The sequence below is a fragment of the Colossoma macropomum genome, unplaced genomic scaffold (genome assembly GCF_904425465.1).
Source record: "Colossoma macropomum unplaced genomic scaffold, Colossoma_macropomum, whole genome shotgun sequence".
NCBI classification, from domain to species: Eukaryota; Metazoa; Chordata; class Actinopteri; order Characiformes; family Serrasalmidae; genus Colossoma; species Colossoma macropomum.
In genome coordinates, this window is record NW_023494807.1 from 5,300,223 (window position 1) to 5,319,450 (window position 19,228).

Here is a 19,228-nt window from a genome sequence, read left to right on the forward strand (position 1 = left end):
GAAAACATCCACAGGTGTTTCTGTCCATCCTTCCACTGTGAGAAGACGACTCAGCGCTGTGGGTCTGGAAGGATGTGTAGCTGTCAAGAAGAACCTCACTGAGAAAAGGAGACGGACACATCAAACAAAGAAGCTGGACAATGGACTGACCACCCCAGAGTCCAGACTTCAACATCACTGTTTGGGATTGCCTGAATGGTGGAAATCAGAAAATGCAACCAACTTCTAAGACTGAACTTGTGTGGAAGTGTGGAAAAATGCAGATTTCTTTGAAAAACTGAAAGCGAGTCTCCTGAAATGAACGGACCCTATAATAAAGCCACTCTAAATGGTAAAAGGTTCTTGATGTTGAAAATAAAAGTCTTGTACTCAATGGCTGTTTTGACTGAAATGAAATTAAATGAAATAAATAAACAAATAAATAAATAAATGCGAGTCTCTGGCCTTTCCACAGTATTGAATGTGCATTACTGTTGCAATAACCACACTGCAGAGATTGCTGTAGTTACCAAGGAATTCAGTCCAGCTTGAGAATATCCTCCACAAACACTGCCTCCTGCTGGATAACTCCCAAGGTTATTAAAACAATGGGATGCTGAAGATCTGTTATCTAATTGGACATCAAGCCAAAGCATGCTCAGTCCGGCTCATGCCTTTGACTGGGTTTGAGCGCTGCGGGATGGACAACATGACTGCTGGGGTGTTGAAGCCAGCAGAATGCTGCTGAGGCAAGGGGAGAAACTTACGGGAATAATCTAAGAAGGGATTTAGTGGATAAATAAATAGCAGATGGGATATATTTCAGTGGAGGGCTAAACAAAGATGCTATCACTCTCATATGCTCTCTTGTGATCTCTCCACCTCTGCTCGTTTGCTCTTTTTTCACTCTTCTTGTCTGGCCTTTTTCTCATTGTCTCTTGCTTTGTGTTATTTTGCACACGGAAGAGTTGATAAATTTAGCTTACTTGATTCTTGATATTAGGACTACATGCACTGAGACTTCATAACACATGCAAAACAATACATTACATATTTATGAAGTATATTTGAACATTTGTTTGTAACAGCTTATACCAGTAATGACATGATGTAAATGACATTGCATTGACACAAGGGCCCTTAAACTAAATGGATGGACATTTGTTCCATTTAATACACTGTTGTGAGAGGTCACTTCCAAGTAAAGGAAGTTATATCTGTTCTATATATTTGTACTTGAGTCATTTCTGTTTATACAACCCCATTTTGAAAAAAGTTGGAATGCTGTGAAAAATGTAAAGATAAAATACAAAGAAGTGCAAAATATTTAAACCCTATATTTCTTTGAATATAGTACACAGACAAAGACCTGTCACCACTGACGACATTTGGTGCATTATGAAATGAAAAATATGACAAATGAGCCCCCGAACTGTTGAGCAGCTGAACTCCTGTATCGAACAAGAATTTCAAAACTACAGCAGTGTCTCCTCAGATCCCAAACACACACAGAGTGCTGATAAAAGAAGAGGTGATGTAACACAGTGGTCAACATGCCCCCGTCCCATCTTTTTTGGAACGTGTTGCTGGCATCAAATTCAAAATGGGCATATATTTTTCAAAAAACAACATTTCTCAATTTCAACATTTGATATGTTTTCTTTGTAATATTTTCCTTCAAAAATATGGTTTATGTGATTTGCATATCATTGCATTTTATTTTTATTTACATTCTGCACAGCGTCCCAACTTTTTTCTGGAAATGGGGTGGTACATAATTACATCTTTAGGAGTTGAACACATCATTCAGACTAGTTTGATGTGAAATGCTCTGAAAAAGAGTCGGAACTCTTAACAATGGTGATGATAGGAACCAGACATTTGTTGATGATAAAGATTCATTCAAAACCTGTATCAGCCGTGTGAAAAAGAAAACGGTCCCTAAGCCTAATACATGGTTGAGCCACCCTTGGCTGTAACAACTGCGATCAAATGTTGGCGATAACTTGTGATGAGTCTTTTGAATCACTGTGGAGGAATTTCAGCTCGCTCTTCTTTTACTGAATTGTTTTAATTCAGTCACATTGGAGAGTTTTTAACAACAACTGCCTGTTAAAGGTCTTGCCACAGCATCTCAATGGGGTTCCAGTCAGAATTTGACTTGGCCCTTTAAAACCTTACCTGTAGCTTTGGCTGCATATGTCAATGCAATGTCATTTACACCACATGACATCTTAGGTCATCTTGCAATTATGAGCATGAGCTGTTTATAAATATTGCTTTATAAATATGTTATTCAACACGATGTGCTGTGCAGTTTACTCCATCATGCATGTAAACATGCTCTGAAGGTATTGTGCAATGAAACGATAACCACTTAATAATGCGCAACCTCTGCAAATCACTTTAATTGACCAATATAATATACTCTTCATATAACACAACATTTACATATACATAAATAGGTCTTGTGTGGTTGTGCTCACCCTTCTATACATATTACAGGAGTGTGCATGTAAACGTACAGGAGAATTGTACCAGCGCAAGTGCTACAACGTGTTCCTTTGATCATTCACAGACCCTCTGGTCCAAATTACCTCTTTCTATAAATTCTGTACTGTCTGGACTAATGTAATACAATACAGGACTTTGCACAGATTACAAAAACAATGTAAACATTAACAGGGAACTTAAATGATGTTGAACTATAAGTCACAGGCATAAAAACATGGCAAGAAAATGTGCAGAATGATATATACACTGGCAAAAACCTTTATGGTCCTCAGTGGAAGAGACTGCTGTCTACATTTATAAGTAAATGGAAAAAGGAAGGACTGCATAAACATGAATATGAAACGGAGATCTGGAGGACAGATTGTTCATGTTGATCACATTCAATAGTCTATAAGTAATAATGAAAGCAAAAATAAAATTGGACCACATACAGCACTGTGCAAAAGTCATAGACCACCCTATCGTTGCTGTCCAAAGAAAACCATGTATCACCATTTTTGTCTATATGTTTTTCTACATCATCTGAACACACCAGCTGTCTTTTATGTTGTGTGAAAATTTCATGATGAATGGACCAATAGAAATGCTTAAAAATCACGTGGATTCAAATCTCTTCACGTAGACGTACATTGAAATTTAAGAGTGTTTTTGCCTTCTCCTGTAAAGTTACTATTTTGGAGATACTTATTTTTCTTTGGAAAGCAACGCTTTATTTATTTAATTTCCAGTCAACATGGCTATTAAGTACAAGTCCTTCATTTGTCAGGAGATATTTCTGAGGAGATTAGATATAAGATAGTCCACTTGGGTTGAAAGTCAAAGGAAAGTGAAAATAAACAAAGAGTTTCCAAAACTAGAGTTTGAAAAATGATTAGAGAAAATGTGAATTCTAACAACCACCTGCAAGACCCAGAACATACCAGATAAACATTACTACCAGATAAACCAACTACCAAGACTGAACTTTGGAGGTGTGGAAAAATATCCCTGCAGATTTCTTTGAAAAACTGAAAGCGAGTCTCCTGAAAAGATATGGAAGTTGTAATAAAGGCAGAGAGTGGATACACCGAATACTAAACAAGATTATATTACATGAAATTAAACAAATAAATAAATACTGAAACTGAAGCTGAAAAATGAATAACTTGTTTATAATGGCCATTGTCACTGGAAATTAAATAATGAGGCCAGGGGGTCTCTGACCTCTGCATAGTACTGTACAACTCTGAGGTCACCCCGTTACCATCATAGTAGTTAATTAAGGGTTTGACGAGTGGAACCTTATGCCAACTAGAGCAGCGTAATGAAGCCACAAAGGTGCAGGATGACATCGCTAAATGTCAGCCTACAAGCTACCAACTCCACGAACCAGTTTGTGTGTGCATGTAGAAGCATTCGGGGTGATTCAGAATTCAACAGGACTTGCTGGAATGCCTGCTGGCAGCAGATTCATGAGAGAAATATTGACTGAGTGCGTCATCTGGTTTGGTCCTTGTACTCCAGACGCTGGCCTTGACCACGATGGAAGCTGATTGATTAAAAACATTCAATGTCAAGAAGACTTCTGATAATGGGTTTCTTTCTCTGAACCATAAAAGGGAAAATGCTTTCCTTGCTAGTAGGGATGGGACAGTTATCGGTTGATATATCACAGCATAAATCCCAATTATAATCATACAACCAATATTGGTTTTAACCAATAATAATTCTGATGTATGATTAGCATCTTTTTAAAAAAAAAGTCATGGTGGAAATAAATTTACTTGCTATAGTCTCCTTGCCAAATGTGCACCAAGATAACTCAGTTATACTCAGTATAATCACAGTTATAATAACTAGTGCCGTTGACAATTTCATGTTTATTTTAACTTTTTGAGTTATTATTTAAATGCAATTACATTACATTATTTCTTATTTCCTCGCCAACAATTTTGAGTCTGCACTTCTGACTTTTTTGTTGGAAGATTCACAAAAACACTGCAAACATGTAAATTAACAATTATTAATAACTATGTTTTTCTTTCTGTATACACAACAATAACTTTTCAATTCAAATCTTAATAAAATATATCCCCTCTTCTGCTTACAAAAACAAAGGGCTGCACTTTCTCCCCAGTTTAGTCTTCACTCCTGTTAGCTAGGTCTATCACACATTGCTACCAAGCTGGGAGGGTAAAGGCTAAGACATGAATGTCACCACATCTTTTCAAACTGCTGCAAATGCAAAGTCATTGGAGAGCTCAACATGCTTGCAGGAGGACGCTAATTCTGTTATGTCAGCTAATAGATGCCAGTTATCTAATCTTGGGCCCAGTTTCAATTATTTTTTTAACTTGCTTGTGTCCATTTTGACTCATCACTCAGATGTTTGTCACGCTAATGTTACACAAGTAGCCACTCACAGTAGGAGTGCAGGAGACAGCAAGGAGTACATTGTACAAATGGCATGCATTTGCCCTTGGCTAGGTTAGATTCAGTGAGCTAATTGGCTAGTTTAAACATTACATACATTTTAAGAGTAAATGCTTTGTCTGGCTACAAACTCGTATAAAATCATGTTTAGAGCCTTTTTTGTTGATATTATTAATGTTACCTTTAGCATTCTACCTAGCCAGCTGGCAGAGTAAAGTGATGAAGTTGTATTAGTAATCGTGTATAAGAGATGGCACAGTTTGTAACCTAAAGCACAGAAAATTGAATGTTAGGGTTTTGAAATGTTAAGCATTTCAGAGTAGGTTACTGCTGTGGCTTATACACAGTTTTGTCCACCATTTTCTTGGGGTTTGAAAAGGGAAATGCATCAGGTTGCAATGATTTATGGGGGAATTCTGCTGCTGAAGTCAGCATTTATGTTTACTCAGACCCCGACTCCTCCAAGGGTCCATTAAATAAACTTTAAGGGAGTTAATAAAGTAATGGACTTGTACTTTAGATGCCAAGGGGAAATGATAAGACCAAGTGGACGAGGGCATGTCAAAACTGGTATCGAACTGGTATTTGACTTGGACTCTTCTCCTGGACTCGCACATGACTGTGGCATTGAACAATAGGGCCAATAAGACCAAAGCTTAGAAAGCTGAACCACCCAAAAGCCCCTATAATACATATTCTTGATGGAATTCAGCTGCTTGTTTCAAAGATCTACAAGTAAGAAATTATTTATATTTAGTTAAGACATGCTATGGTTATCACTGGCATTAAAATCAATGTCAACCGTAAATCACATTGTCTTTTCACGATCTCTGAGCTAGCTGAGCGTTTTCACCCGTTGATAGGTTAGAGTGGTGAAAGGGGGAGGTGAAACATGATAATACCGCAATGATAAAATTCCAAACTATAATACCGCAAACTGTCCCATCCGTATTTGATAGTTTCTTCTGCTAACCAATGCGCAAGAATAACAACGAACATCAACGTTCACATCACGGACGCACTGTAGACCACGTTCCTATCTAACAACGACCATCTACTCAGTCACGAGACGCTGTTTTCCGGCAGTGAGGAGAGCCAGCCCATTTCCATGGCGATGATAATGGAACCCTGGTTTTGGCTGAAGAAGTGTGTATCGGGACCGGCTCCTGGATCTTGTTCTCTGCTCTCGCACAGCTCAGATGGTGGAGAAGTCGTCCTGGGAGGCTGATGCCCGGTGGGTGCTGGGGCTGCATTTGGTCAGCATGGTGATCTGAGTGCTGGAGTGGTTGCCGTTGCTGGCCAGACACGGCTGCTGGTACTTAGTGCCCGTTCCCAGAAACCTCTGCATGTGCCACCGCCGCCATTTACGCTTAATCTCAGACTGCACCTGGACGAGAGACAGAGAGAGAGAGAGAGAGAGAGAGAGAGAGAGAGAGAGAGAGAGAGAGGGAGAGAGAGAGAGAAAGAGAGGGAGACAGAAAAGTAAGAAAAAGAGGAAACAACAGATTAAGGAGAAAATGAAAAAGAAGAGAAAGACAAAAAATAAGTAAGAAGTATGAAAAAAGGAGAAACAGAGATTAAAGAAGAGAAATCGGGAGAGGAAAGAAAGATAGAGAAAGAGAGAGAGAGAGAGAGAGAGAGAGAGAGGAGAACAATAAATGAGGGCAGTGAATGAAAAATCACTCTAACAGGAATTATAATTTACTTTGTGGAGAAAAAAGGTTTTTCATCCTCTTTCATGTTTTATCAGTTTCAGACAGTTACTGTAAAGTTAACCCTATCAAAAAGTGCTGAAATCAGGGATTAGGAACAAAACAGCTTCAAACAGCATCAAAACGTCTATAAAAAACCAGCACTTGTGGTAAAATCCAGCTCTGTAGTTGAATGCACAATAAGGCAAAGCGTTAAATGGACACTGTGACCAAAATGAAAATGTAACCATTAGTACACCTGTTGTAAACATGCAAACTTGTCTAATACAGTGGTGCCAGAATAGTCCTGAGAGTTAGATTTTCCAGCTTAAAGACCAGGATAACCCCCTCCTGATGATGTATCTTGAAGGGGGTGATCTGTCTGTTTGTAAGTAGAAGTTTGAAACAAATTGAAGCAGGACTCAAAGCTGTCGATACAGAATGTAAATCGAATTTAAATGTAATTAACCATGTAACTACACAGTGGAATGTCTAATTATGTTCAATTAAAATATTAGGCTTTTAAAAAAACAACAGCTAGGCCTCTAAGGGTAAATTCTGTTTTTCTTTTTTTTAATTAATTATTTTTTTTTATTGTAGTGTAGAATGATGTTTGTATTACCTCTCCATTTAGGAAGCAGTACAGGACGGCGACACAAAAGCCCTGAGGAAAGTAAAAAAAAATCAACAGTTGATTACAGGTCTGGATTGGATGTACAGTCATGTGAAACATGACCATGAACTCTCAAACCCAAGCTGACAGGCAGGATACCATACACATCATCACAGAATGGACAGCACAGCACATTTTTCAGAGCACATTGCAGTTGCTACGCTACTGATTAAGTTTGTTCACATGAGTCCAACTGGAATGACCATAATGACCACTGTGAAAGGTGTAAACATGTATTGTAAGTGCACTTGGTGATACATCATGGTATGGTGGTAAAACAAGTCAGATAATCCACCTGAATAAGGAAGGGAAAGCTCAGAATTAAAATAAGTAAAAAAAGAAGAGTTTCCAAACTGGAGTTCTAAAAATGATTAAAAGCTACACAGAAAGTGGGGCTCCTAACAACCACCTGGAAGACCATGTAGATACCAAAACTGCCCCCATCAGATAAACAGCACTTAAAGCTTTCATCTTTGAGGGAGAGGAGAAAATCAAGCTGCTTCAGATCTGAAAACATCCACAGGTGTTTCTGTCCATCCTTCCACTGTGAGAAGACGACTCAGCGTTATGGGTCTGAAAGAATGTGTGGCTGTTACACAGCCCTCTACATCATTGAAGGTGCTTGGAATTACTCGCATGGTGAAAAGCAGAAAATTCTAAACCAACTCCTAAGACTAAATTTGGAGGTGTGGAAAAAATTCCCTGCAGATTTCTTTGCAAAACTGAGAGTGAGTCTCCTGACAAGAATGGAAGCTGTAATAAAGGAAAGAAGTGGCAACACTAAATGCTGAAAAATTGATATTATATTAAGTTGTTGAGTCTTTTGTGTAATTATCTGTTAAATATATGTTTTCTGCCTTTTCTTTACTGAAACACGATTAACTTCTACTTAATGGCTGTTTTGACAAGAAGTTAAGTATAACAAGGGTGGTCTGTAAATTTTACACAGCATTGTATGTCATTTGCTGGATGGTTCAGAATTTTTCAAATGAATAGATAGTAATTAAATAGGTTTCCCTGCTGGAAATATGCTTTCTGTCTGGTTAGCCTTTACAATACTGCGTAAGTTTCCCCAAAAGAAACAGAACACAACAAAACACAACAAGAAACAGAACACAACAAAACACCACAGGAAACAGAACCGACAAAACACCACAGGAAACAGAACACAACAAACACCACAGAAACGAACAACAAAACACAACACAACAAAACACCACAGGAAACAGAACACAACAAAACACAACAGGAAACAGAACACAACAAAACACCACAGGAAACAGAACACAACAAAACACCACAGGAAACAGAACACAACAAAACACAACAGGAAACAGAACACAACAAAACACCACAGGAAACAGAACACAACAAAACACCACAGGAAACAGAACACAACAAAACACCACAAGAAACAGAACACAACAAAACACCACAGGAAACAGAACACAACAAAACACCACAGGAAACAGAACCGACAAAACACCACAGGAAACAGAACACAACAAAACACCACAGGAAACAGAACCGACAAAACACCACAGGAAACAGAACACAACAAAACACCACAGGAAACAGAACACAACAAAACACCACAGGAAACAGAACACAACAAAACACCACAGGAAACAGAACACAACAAAAAAGAATTGGCTAATTAACTTTATTAGTACTAAATTAACATCATCCAATATCATGATATTTCCACCCAATACTATTGTGATCAACCTGAAAGTAATGACTCAACTCTGTTTTGAAATGTTAGAATTTTATTCGATTTGAACATTTCATAAAGCATGCTATAATTTCTTGGCCAAATTACAATTCTGAAGCTATCATCACTCATAAAAATACAAAACAGCGTGGTATATTTTCTATATTCCACTACTCTGTAAATATATACTACATGTCCAAAAGTTTACAGACACCTGCTCATCCAGCATTTCTACTAAAATTAAAGGTATTAATATGGAGTTTGTTCCCCCTTTGCTGCAGTAGCAGCCTCTACTTTTCTGGGAAGGCTTTACACTAGATATTGGAACACTGCTGTGAGGATTTGATTGCATTCAGCCACAACAGCATTAGTGAAGTCGTGCACAGATGTTGGATAATCCGTTCTGCATCGTAAATAATAAGGTGTTGGACAAGGCTTTTGGTATTTATTGTGATATATTACATTTTATGAATTATTATTATTAAATTATTATCTATAATTCGATTAAATAATTAACATTCTAAATAACTATTAAATAATACTCAAAATAATATATTTAAAAATGAGGCTTACGGCTTGAGTTCTATCACACCAGCGAATGCATTTCCACTGCTCCACAAACCCAAAGCTGAGGGTCTGTATACCCCTCTAGCCAATGCTTGGCATTGGGCATGGCTCATGTTCGGCTGCTCCAGAGCATCTCGTTCTATTCGCAATGCTTTCCTATAGAGATTATACAAGCTTTGCAAAAACACCTGTGCAGCAATACGTGAACCTTAAAGTAGCTGAATTCAAACATTAGAAGGACTGTCTGGATATATTTGAGACTTTATGATACATTCAATCATTTCGTAAAAAATCATAATTGAAATGTTTTGGGGTCAAACATTTGCAACCATGGTGTCCCTGTGCATGGTTGTGCTCTCAAGCATCCAGTTCCTCAAAAGTATCTCAGTAAGAATCGTCAAACAGCTAAAGGATGCTCTGTATCACTGCACAATGACCTTTAAGTTACGACGCTTTGGGGGATTTTACTGACTCGTACCAACCTAAGAGGTTTTATACAAGTGTATTTACTCCCAATGACACGGCCATATTTCACTTTCTATATATATTTTATTGGACTGCAGAAAAAAATGATTGGTTGGCCATGTTTCTATCCTCATGTAACCTTTCTGGCTTAAAAACAAACATGGAGAGAGGTCTGGGTGGGGGGGGTGGGGTGAGGGGGGGGGCGAATCCCAGGATATGTTCATCACTGCTGCTGCCATTTTCTGTATTCTCCTGGCATTTAGAGAATCCAGGACAGATAAACAACAATGAGAGAGAAATAAATATCGAGTTTGTGTGTATGAGTGTGAGAGAGTTGAAGTTTACTGATGCATACCTGAAAAGAACCCAAGATAAGGTCAAACACCAGCCGCACATTAGACTGTATGTGATGAGGCATGAAGGCGAAGATGATGTAGTTTATTCCAAACAGGGGAATCAGAAGGAGAGTTGATTTTGCCAACCTCCTGCAAAGTTAATTAACACATTCAAAAAATGGTGATGAGTGCAGTAAATATAGCCTAAATTAACTCCATGCATTATAAAGTTAACTTTTCATTTTAGTAACACAATCGCAAAGTGCTTTACCCACGTAAAACATTTTTTCATGTGAATTTAAAAACAGCTATCACACTTTCATTCCTAATATTTCTGGAATGGTATTTCAGAGTTTCAAAGCTATACTTTATGGCCAAAATTTTGTGGACAACTGACCATCACACCTATAGGTGCTTGTTGGACATTCCATTTCAAAACCATGGCCATTAATATGGAGTTGCCCCCTTTGTGGCTATACCAGCCTCTGCTCTCCTGGGAAGGCTTTCAACAAGAGCGAGTCTGTGGGAATTTGTGTCCATTCAGTTTAAAATGCATTTGTAAGGTCAAGCACTGATGATGGACAAGAAGACCTGGCTCTCAAATGATGTTACAATTCATTCCAAAGGTGTTCAGTGGAACTGAGGACGGGGCTCTGTGCAGACCAGTGGATGTCCTGTATACTAAACTCATCAAACCATATCTTTATGAACCTGCTTTGCGCAGTGAGGCACAGTCATGCTGGATCAGAAAAAGCCTTCCCCAAACTGTTGCCACGAAGCCGAAAGCATATAACTGTTTAAAATGTTTTAGTATGCTGTAGCAGTGACATCACCCTTCACTGGAACCAAGGGACTGAGACCGAACCCTAAAAAAGCCCCAACAGCATCCCTCCATCAAACTTTACTGTTGTGTGGTGTGAGGCTTCCTTCCATTTCACAATAAGAGCACTTACACTTGACCAGCACAAATCTAGCAAGGCAGAAATTTTATGAACTGACTTGTGGTAGAGGTGGCAACCTAAGACAGTGTCACATTTAAAGTCACTAACCTCTTCAGGACGACTCAATCTACTGCCAGAGTCTGTCTGTGCTTGGCTATGAGCTTGATTTTACCTGTTAGTGATGATTTTGGCTGAAACACCTGAATTCAATAATTAGGAAGGCTGTCCACATACTTTTGGCCATACAGTGTATATAAAAATGATTTTCCACCAACTGAGCTGTGCGAGATCGTAGGCATTTGCAGTAAACCTGCTTCAGCTGAGTGAGGTGATCTGGATGGGCTATATCACCTAAATATATCAGAAAGATATGCTGGAGCTCAACCATTAAGAACTTGTCATAGACCTTCATTTTTCTGTTACATTCTGAACTAGTTGGAGCCGATTTAGAGAGAAAGCAGGGCAACCAGCCAGACACGTTACATTAGCCTAACCTAGCATTTCTGAAAGGATTAACTCATTTTCCTTCTACAATAATGCTATTTTCTGCTATCGCCTCTATGGGATTTCTGGTAGTATGTTAGCATGGAGGAAACAGTGGTGAACATTTTTTGGAATTTCTAGATTGAAGACTTTTGAAGCTTGTAAACGATACTCCCTGAAACTTGTTACAAAGATGTTAACATATTTATCTTGCATGTACTTACACAGTGACACAGTTAGAAGCCCCGACATAGAGCCGCAGCTGTACTAAAAGGCCCTAAATGCTAAAATAATGCTAATTTCTGCTATCGCCTCTATGGGATTTCTAGTAGTAGGTTAGCACAAAGGTAAAGGTGGTGAACAATTTTTGGAATTTCTCGATTTCTATCAGTTCTAAAAGGCTCTAAAGGTTCCCCCCTGTTTGATTTTGATAGTCATAGTGTTGTTTAGAACATTTTCGCTATCTTTTCGTTGACATTAAACAAATTGAAGGCTCAAATCTGTCGATACAGAATGTAACTATGTAATTAATTCTATACATTTACAAAGACATGCAAAATAAAAAAATGCAAAACAAAAATAATTAACCATCTAATTTTTCTGATGTTGAAAAATCTCTCATTTTTGCCTCCAAGTATGTATAATTCACATTTGAACATAAACTCACGAGTATTGGTTTGATTCATTCCTGCCAATGTCCCTGCAGTTTATTTTCTGCCGGAGAATCCGGATGATGCAGATGAAGAGAATGAAATTCATCTGAAAAAAGGCAAATCCAGGTTTAATTACAATGCAAACTTACAGTGCCACTACTTTATAGTAAAAGATTCCAAACACAGCAAAGAAAGAGATGCACTAAAATTGAAATATGCACAAATACAATATACATCAACACAATTTTGTCGGTGTTTACTTATTTTTGGCAATAGGTATGTTGATGTAATACATTTTATTCACATGAAAATGACATTTTTTCCACTCTACTGTAATTGCACAGTCAGACTCACCAGGATTATTAACAAAATAGGAGTTCTTATGATCCACCAGAGATTATCATCAATAATATCCCAGCATCTGTAGAGGAAAGAATAAGAACAATGCAATTTGTACATTTCACTGAGGCTCTATTTTCCATTTAGAGAGATCAAAGCACGACTATCAAAGTTTACCCTATTTTGAGTAAACCTGAATGGAATAAAGCTGTGTTTGTTTGGTGCGATCGCTTTAGTTAAGACGCACTAAAATGCTCGCTTCAGTTCCAGACAGCGTGACTCATGGACTGAAACCTGGATCTGATGCAGTTTCACTGTACAGAGCAATAAATCCTGCCTCCATTATCTCTGCAAGTGATTTACAAGAATATGACTTGCGATTAAAATAAATATTGCAAAATGCTCTCATCCCAAATGGCAGGGTGAATATCAGTCTGGTCAGATGCAGAGTTGTATTTTGTTTTATGCTAATCAGTGTAGCCTTTCACTATAGCCATGCACAACACACAGTACCATGGCAGTAATGTGTGTAAAGCACAAAAATGCACTTTGTGTCTATTTTTGATACAATGTAGTAGTTTCTGTCTAGAAACGGTGCAAAATTCATTATTCTTGCTACACTATAGGGCCAAAAGTATGCAGGCACCCCTCCTAATTATTGAGTTCAGGTGTTTCTGCCTATCCTTTGTTAGGAGTTCCAAAATGTCTGTGGAGGCTACATCAGCACAAGAACCATGCATAAGGAGCTTGAAATGGGTTTCCATGGCTGAACAGCTGAACACAAGCCCAAGATCACTAAGCAAAATGCCAAGTGTCAGCTGGATTGGTGTAAAGTACACAGCCACTGGACTCTGGAGCAGTAAAAACATGTTCTCTGGAGAGATAAATCATGCTTTACTCTTTGGCAGTCTGATGGACCAATCTGGGTTTGGTGGATATCAGGAGAATGCGACCTACTGGAATGCAAAGTTTGGTAGAGGAGGGATAATAGGCTGGGGCCGCTTTTCAGGGTTTGGGCTCCTTAGTTCCAGTAAAGAGTGATGTTAATTCTACAGCACACAAACACTTTTCAGACAATCATATGCTTCCAACTTTGTGGGAACAGTTTGGGTAAGGCTCTTTCCTGTTATGGCACAACTGTGCTCAAATCAAGGTCCATAAAGACATGGCTTGATGAGTCTGGTGTGGAGGAACTCCAGTAGCCTGCACAGAGCTCTAACCTCAACCACACTGTACACTTTTAAGATGACCTGGAACATCGATTGTGAGTCAGGCCCTCTCGTCCAACATTAGTGCCTGACCTCACAAATCCTCTTTTGACTGAATGGGCACACATTCCCACAGACACACCCCAAAATCTTGTGGAGGCTGTTATAACCAGAAGTAGGGGGGAGCAATGCTCATGGTTCACTTATATTCAACAAGCTCATATAAGTGTAATGGCCAGGTGTCCATCTACTTTCAAGGTCCATAATCAAAACAGCAAACATACTCTGAGCTGTAGCAGCAGCGTAAAACCAGTACAAACTTAATGAAAGTTCTACAGTCTGTCTGGATCACTGAGAAATCAGCCGATCAAACCTGCAGGTTATTTTTAACTCGATCATCGCTGAAAAAAAAACAAAAAACATTGATAAAAATGCTTTTTGCGTCATCAACTTGTTAAATCCAATGTGAAATAGTAAGTGTCACAGAGCAGTATTGCATTGCCATGTGGGAAAACTTGAACAATACAGGAAAAGATGAGTGTCTCTCAAATTATTTAGATTGGAAAATCAGTCTTTTTGGGAATGACTCCCTGCAAGTTTTCCCTATTTGCAACTTATCTGTATGTGTGTTATTTGTGTCAGTAGCCAATCATGGGTGTGTCTAGTTCAATTTATCAAAACTAAATTTGGTTCATTGGTTGATTGTGTAACTAAGGGGCAAGTACTTTTTCACACAGGGCCAGCTGGTGTTGGATAATTCTTTTCCTTCAAAAAATGAAATGATTGTTTAAAAACAGTATTTTGTGTTTAAGATTGTCATTGTCTAATATAAAAATTTGAGGGCCTGAAACGAGTGTGACAAACACGCAAAACGAAATCAAGAGGGGTAAATGCTTTTTCACAGCACTGTAAATTTTCAGTACTACTGAATAATAACTTTTACAGCGTAGACTGAGATCATTGTAAATTGAAATGTATAGCTCTGCTGACACAATGATACTTTTAATTTAAAAAAAAATGATAATCTGATTTTTGAACTACGAAATTCATTCAGTTCTTTCTCATGTCTTCTTGCTGGTTGTGCACTCTGTTCTAAAAATAGGCTACTCCTGACCTTCGCGACGACACCTCATTTATTTCCACTGTAAGACCAGAGCCTCGAGATTCAGCCTAACAGCAGTTCTGCTGAATCGTGTCTGCAGGCCTCATGAGTTTAGTGCCGAAAGGAAAAAAATCAATGGGAAACTGATTTGAGCTCATGTGGATTCTTTACTGGATTTTAGTGTTGACTTAGCTGGCTAATGTGCGGCAAAGCAGAAGGCCAGGCTTGTAGGTGACAAGGGACTCCCCTCTAAGTCATAAACACATGCAAACAGGAAAAAGTAGTAATATAAAGAAACATGTTTTTATGCTACATTTGGTTTGTTTATGCTAAACGAATAAAAAACCCACAATCAAGACTGGGTAAGATTGGGTAAATTGTCTTGGGACGCCTGTAAGGAACTGCCTTTGAGAATAAATGTTTGCATGCAGTAGAGCACATGTAAACAAACTAGCTTTAAAAATGACTTTGAGGGAAAATATAATGACTCACCCAACATCATGTAAGTAAGCTTTTGTAATGCTCCATGTGGTGATGAAGACCGCAGGGACTCCTATTAACATTTCAGACACAAACACATGCACACAAAGTTGTTGGAGTGGCTGCTAATGTATAGGAATGAAAACACTTTACAGAGCTGTAAAATCTGGGTTTACTTTCATGATTTTAATGCTGCTAATCAGTTGTATGTTAACCAGTCTATGCAACTTCTACTAGTAAGCACAACACTAATACTTTGGATTAGAGTAACACAATTTATTCAGGGAGTTGCTTTCCACAAAATAAGTCTACTCGACAAACCATATTTTAAGGTAGTGCTGGGAAATATGACAATATTTACTGTTCTTGTGATAAATTACATCAAAGTATGTCACATATTGTGGATATCATCATGTTGAATATAAGTGCATAAGTTCCGCTTATGCATATTTTAAAGCACAGTTACTGTTTATTCACTGAATTTAACAAATTGGGGGAAAATAAAACTTAAAATGTGGCCTGTGCACAAAATATGGCACATTATAAATGTATTTTTTTCCAATATATCATCAAAACACTACCCAACTGCAAGTTTGATTACAAAAAGAGAATAATGAGTCTTGTTTAAGTGAGTTATGTGCAGCGCAGTGTGTGAAATGCTGAATACAAATCAATGGATTCACAGTTTTTTTATAGTGTTTTACAAATGTGGCTCAACGTCATAATATATAAGCATTGTAAAAATGTGTTGTAGTATCATGATATTGTATTTCTGCCATATTGTTCCACCTCTATTTTAACTGCTGCCTACTTAGGCGCCTGAGCAATGGAGTGAGTAGAGCATGTGCATCCCCCACATTTATTAGAGGAAGAGCAAACAAAACTGTTACCTTACCTGCTTTTTATTTCAACAAAAAAACTGACTTCCAGTGGAAATAACTGTATGAGTTTACAAAGTATTTTCATGTAATTTTATTAACCTCCCATATAACAAAACTGTCACAGGAGAAGGAGATCAGTGAAAATGTCTCACGTGTCTCATGTCTCCTCTAACGCAGGAGGCTACATTCATTTGGAAGGCCATTCCTGCCAGCTAGGGCAGAAACATGTCAGCTGTTTTTTCCCTTCTCTGTTTCTGGCAGCAGTATGTAGAAAATTTGACTTTTACCTCAAAACAGTTTGATTATGTTAAAATAACACCTTTTTTCATTAAACCCATTCAGAGTATTGAAATGAGGACTCTCCAGCACAGTATAGTATTTTTGTAAAAAATGACCAAACCAAACTCAATCAACTGCAGCTTCAATGGGGGGCACATGGTGGTCAGTCATTTTTCTGAGAGGGCTGGTGCCTCTCCAGCCTCCTTCCCCCAGATACGCCACTATTTTTGAGTGAATACAGTCATATGCAAATGTTTGGGCACCCCTGCTCAAATTACATGCTTTGTTGAATTTAGGTCCTTTACAGAGAATTGCACATTTAATGCACAGTTACTGTTTATGTGTTGAATTTATCCAACAATATTATATGTGGCTGGTTGGCCAGGTGGGGTGGTTTCCTAAAATGTTAAGTTATGGCACATTTTATATTATTTTTTGAGCAAAAGATGCCATCTTTAAGTGTGTTCCCTGCAGAGGATGTGTTCAACTTAGTTTTTTTACTTGGAAAATCAAAAAGTCATGTAATCCATGTAAACCAAAAACTCAAATTTCTCGGCGTTTATCTTAAATTTTTATGGGTACATTTTTGTGAATCCAGCCCTAGATTAATAAATAATCACTACCTTTTTCAGCTTCATGACACTATCCTGATGAGATTTAGTATAAATATGATCAATTTTTAATGCTGCTATAATTCCATTCACCACATTCCTAAACTTTGTTTATGGTTATTATGGAATCCTGTTTATGGTTATTGTGGAATTTTCAGTGCTTTTTTAAATGGCCTTTAAAACATGATGATCAATAAACATTTCAGCAGAAAGTGCATATTTCCTCAACTTAAAACGTCTTTAAAGTCGCCCAAACTTTTCCGAACTTGGACATTCCAACATATGAAACATGGTGTTGATGCTGAGGAGCCACAACAACTGTAAATCAGGCATTTTATTGATGAACCGTGTGCTCGCACTTACCCCAGCCAATCAGAATGTACCACCAGAAGTACTTCCTGTGGGAGAAGAAGGAGACAGCAAGGAGCGCATGCAAGTAGAGGCCTTCCACCAGCAGCCAAAAGAAACTGGCCATGATTCCATACTGGAAGAACACCATCGCTGCCTTACATCCCACCTGCAATAAATAAAGCCTCTGGGTGAGCGATGTTTACTGGCCTTCTGAACTTGTGTACACAGCAGAGGCATGTTTGCTGCATATTTATACAGAGAGAAAGTCATTAGCTTTTACTGGTTTACTGCATGTCCAGCACAGAAGGAAGGAAATCTTGTGCAACTCCAGTGAAAGGCATCGGCGAGGGGGCATCTTAGGGGGAAATGAAACTTGGGCTACTAACGGCAGCCTTGTTCATATTCGCTGTTTTCTTTCTGAGGCGACTTGCTTGTCCACTCAGCAGTTAATCAAATACACTATATGCCCAAAGCTATGTGGACAGCCGTCCATCCTAATTACTAAGTTCAAGTGTTTCAGTCACGCACATTACAAACAGGGGTATACAATCAAGCACATAGCAGTCTCCATAGACAAACACTGGCACCAGAATAGGTTGTGCTGGAGAGCTCAGTGACCTCAAAGGCACTATCATAGGACACCATCTTTGCCATAAGTAGTCTGCAAAATTTCTGACCTGCTAAATCTGCCCCAGACAACTGTAAGTGCTATTATTGTGAAAAGGAAGTGTCTAAGAGCATCAACAGCTCAGCTGTGAGCACACACTTAACAGGGTGGGCCTGCCAAGTACTGAAGTGCATAGTGCATAAAAATCACTGTCTTATGTTACATCACCCACTACAGAGGTCCAAACTGCCTCTGGAAGCAACATCAGCACAACAACTTTGCATCTGAAGCTGCTTGAAATGGGTTTCCATGGCTGAGCAACTGCACACAAGCCTAATAATGCCAAGTGTTGGCTGAAGTGATGTAAAGCACTCCACCACTGGACATTGAAACAGTGCAAACCAGCAGAATGCTGCCTAACGGAATGCATAGTACCAACCTTTTGATGGAGGAGGAAAGTTTGGTGGAGGAGGAATAATGAACTTGCTGTTTTTCAGGATTTGGGTTTAGCCCCTTAGTCCCAGTGAGTGGTAATATTCATGCTACATCACACAAAGGAATTTTAGACTCTTATATGCTTTGAGCTTTGTGGGAACAGTTTGGGGAAGACCCTTTCCAGTTCCAACATGACTATGTCCCTGGGCACAAGGTCCATAAAGACACGGTTTGATGAGTTTGGTGTGGAGGAACTCAAGTGGCTGGTACAGAGTCCTGACCTCAACCCCACTGAACACTTCTGGAAAGAACAGCAATGTCAATTGCCAGACAGAACTTCTCATCCAACACCAGTGCCTGACCTCGCAAATGCTCTTTTGACTGTACGACCACAAATTACCACAGACACACTCTTTGGGAAAGAGTGGAGAAGAGTGGATGCTGTTACAGTCACAAAGGGGGCACAAGTCCATATTTATGCCTGTTATTTTGGAATGTGCTGTCCAAC

The 19,228-nt window shown here is 38.7% G+C and overlaps 1 protein-coding gene across 1 annotated transcript in view; it reads right to left on the reverse strand.

Annotated features, from left to right (window-relative positions):
* Nucleotides 1-6,020: 6,020 nt before the first annotated feature.
* Nucleotides 6,021-19,228, reverse strand: part of vipr1a (vasoactive intestinal peptide receptor 1a) — a 62,661-nt gene continuing 49,453 nt past the window's right edge. Inside the window, exons 7-13 of the mRNA XM_036556500.1 lie at nucleotides 17,691-17,844; nucleotides 15,569-15,629; nucleotides 12,782-12,848; nucleotides 12,442-12,533; nucleotides 10,371-10,500; nucleotides 7,219-7,260; nucleotides 6,021-6,292 (exon numbers count right to left, since the gene is read on the reverse strand). Of these exons, the coding sequence (XP_036412393.1) occupies nucleotides 6,101-6,292; nucleotides 7,219-7,260; nucleotides 10,371-10,500; nucleotides 12,442-12,533; nucleotides 12,782-12,848; nucleotides 15,569-15,629; nucleotides 17,691-17,844 (738 nt within the window). The 3' untranslated portion in view covers nucleotides 6,021-6,100. The remainder of the gene's footprint in view (nucleotides 6,293-7,218; nucleotides 7,261-10,370; nucleotides 10,501-12,441; nucleotides 12,534-12,781; nucleotides 12,849-15,568; nucleotides 15,630-17,690; nucleotides 17,845-19,228) is intronic.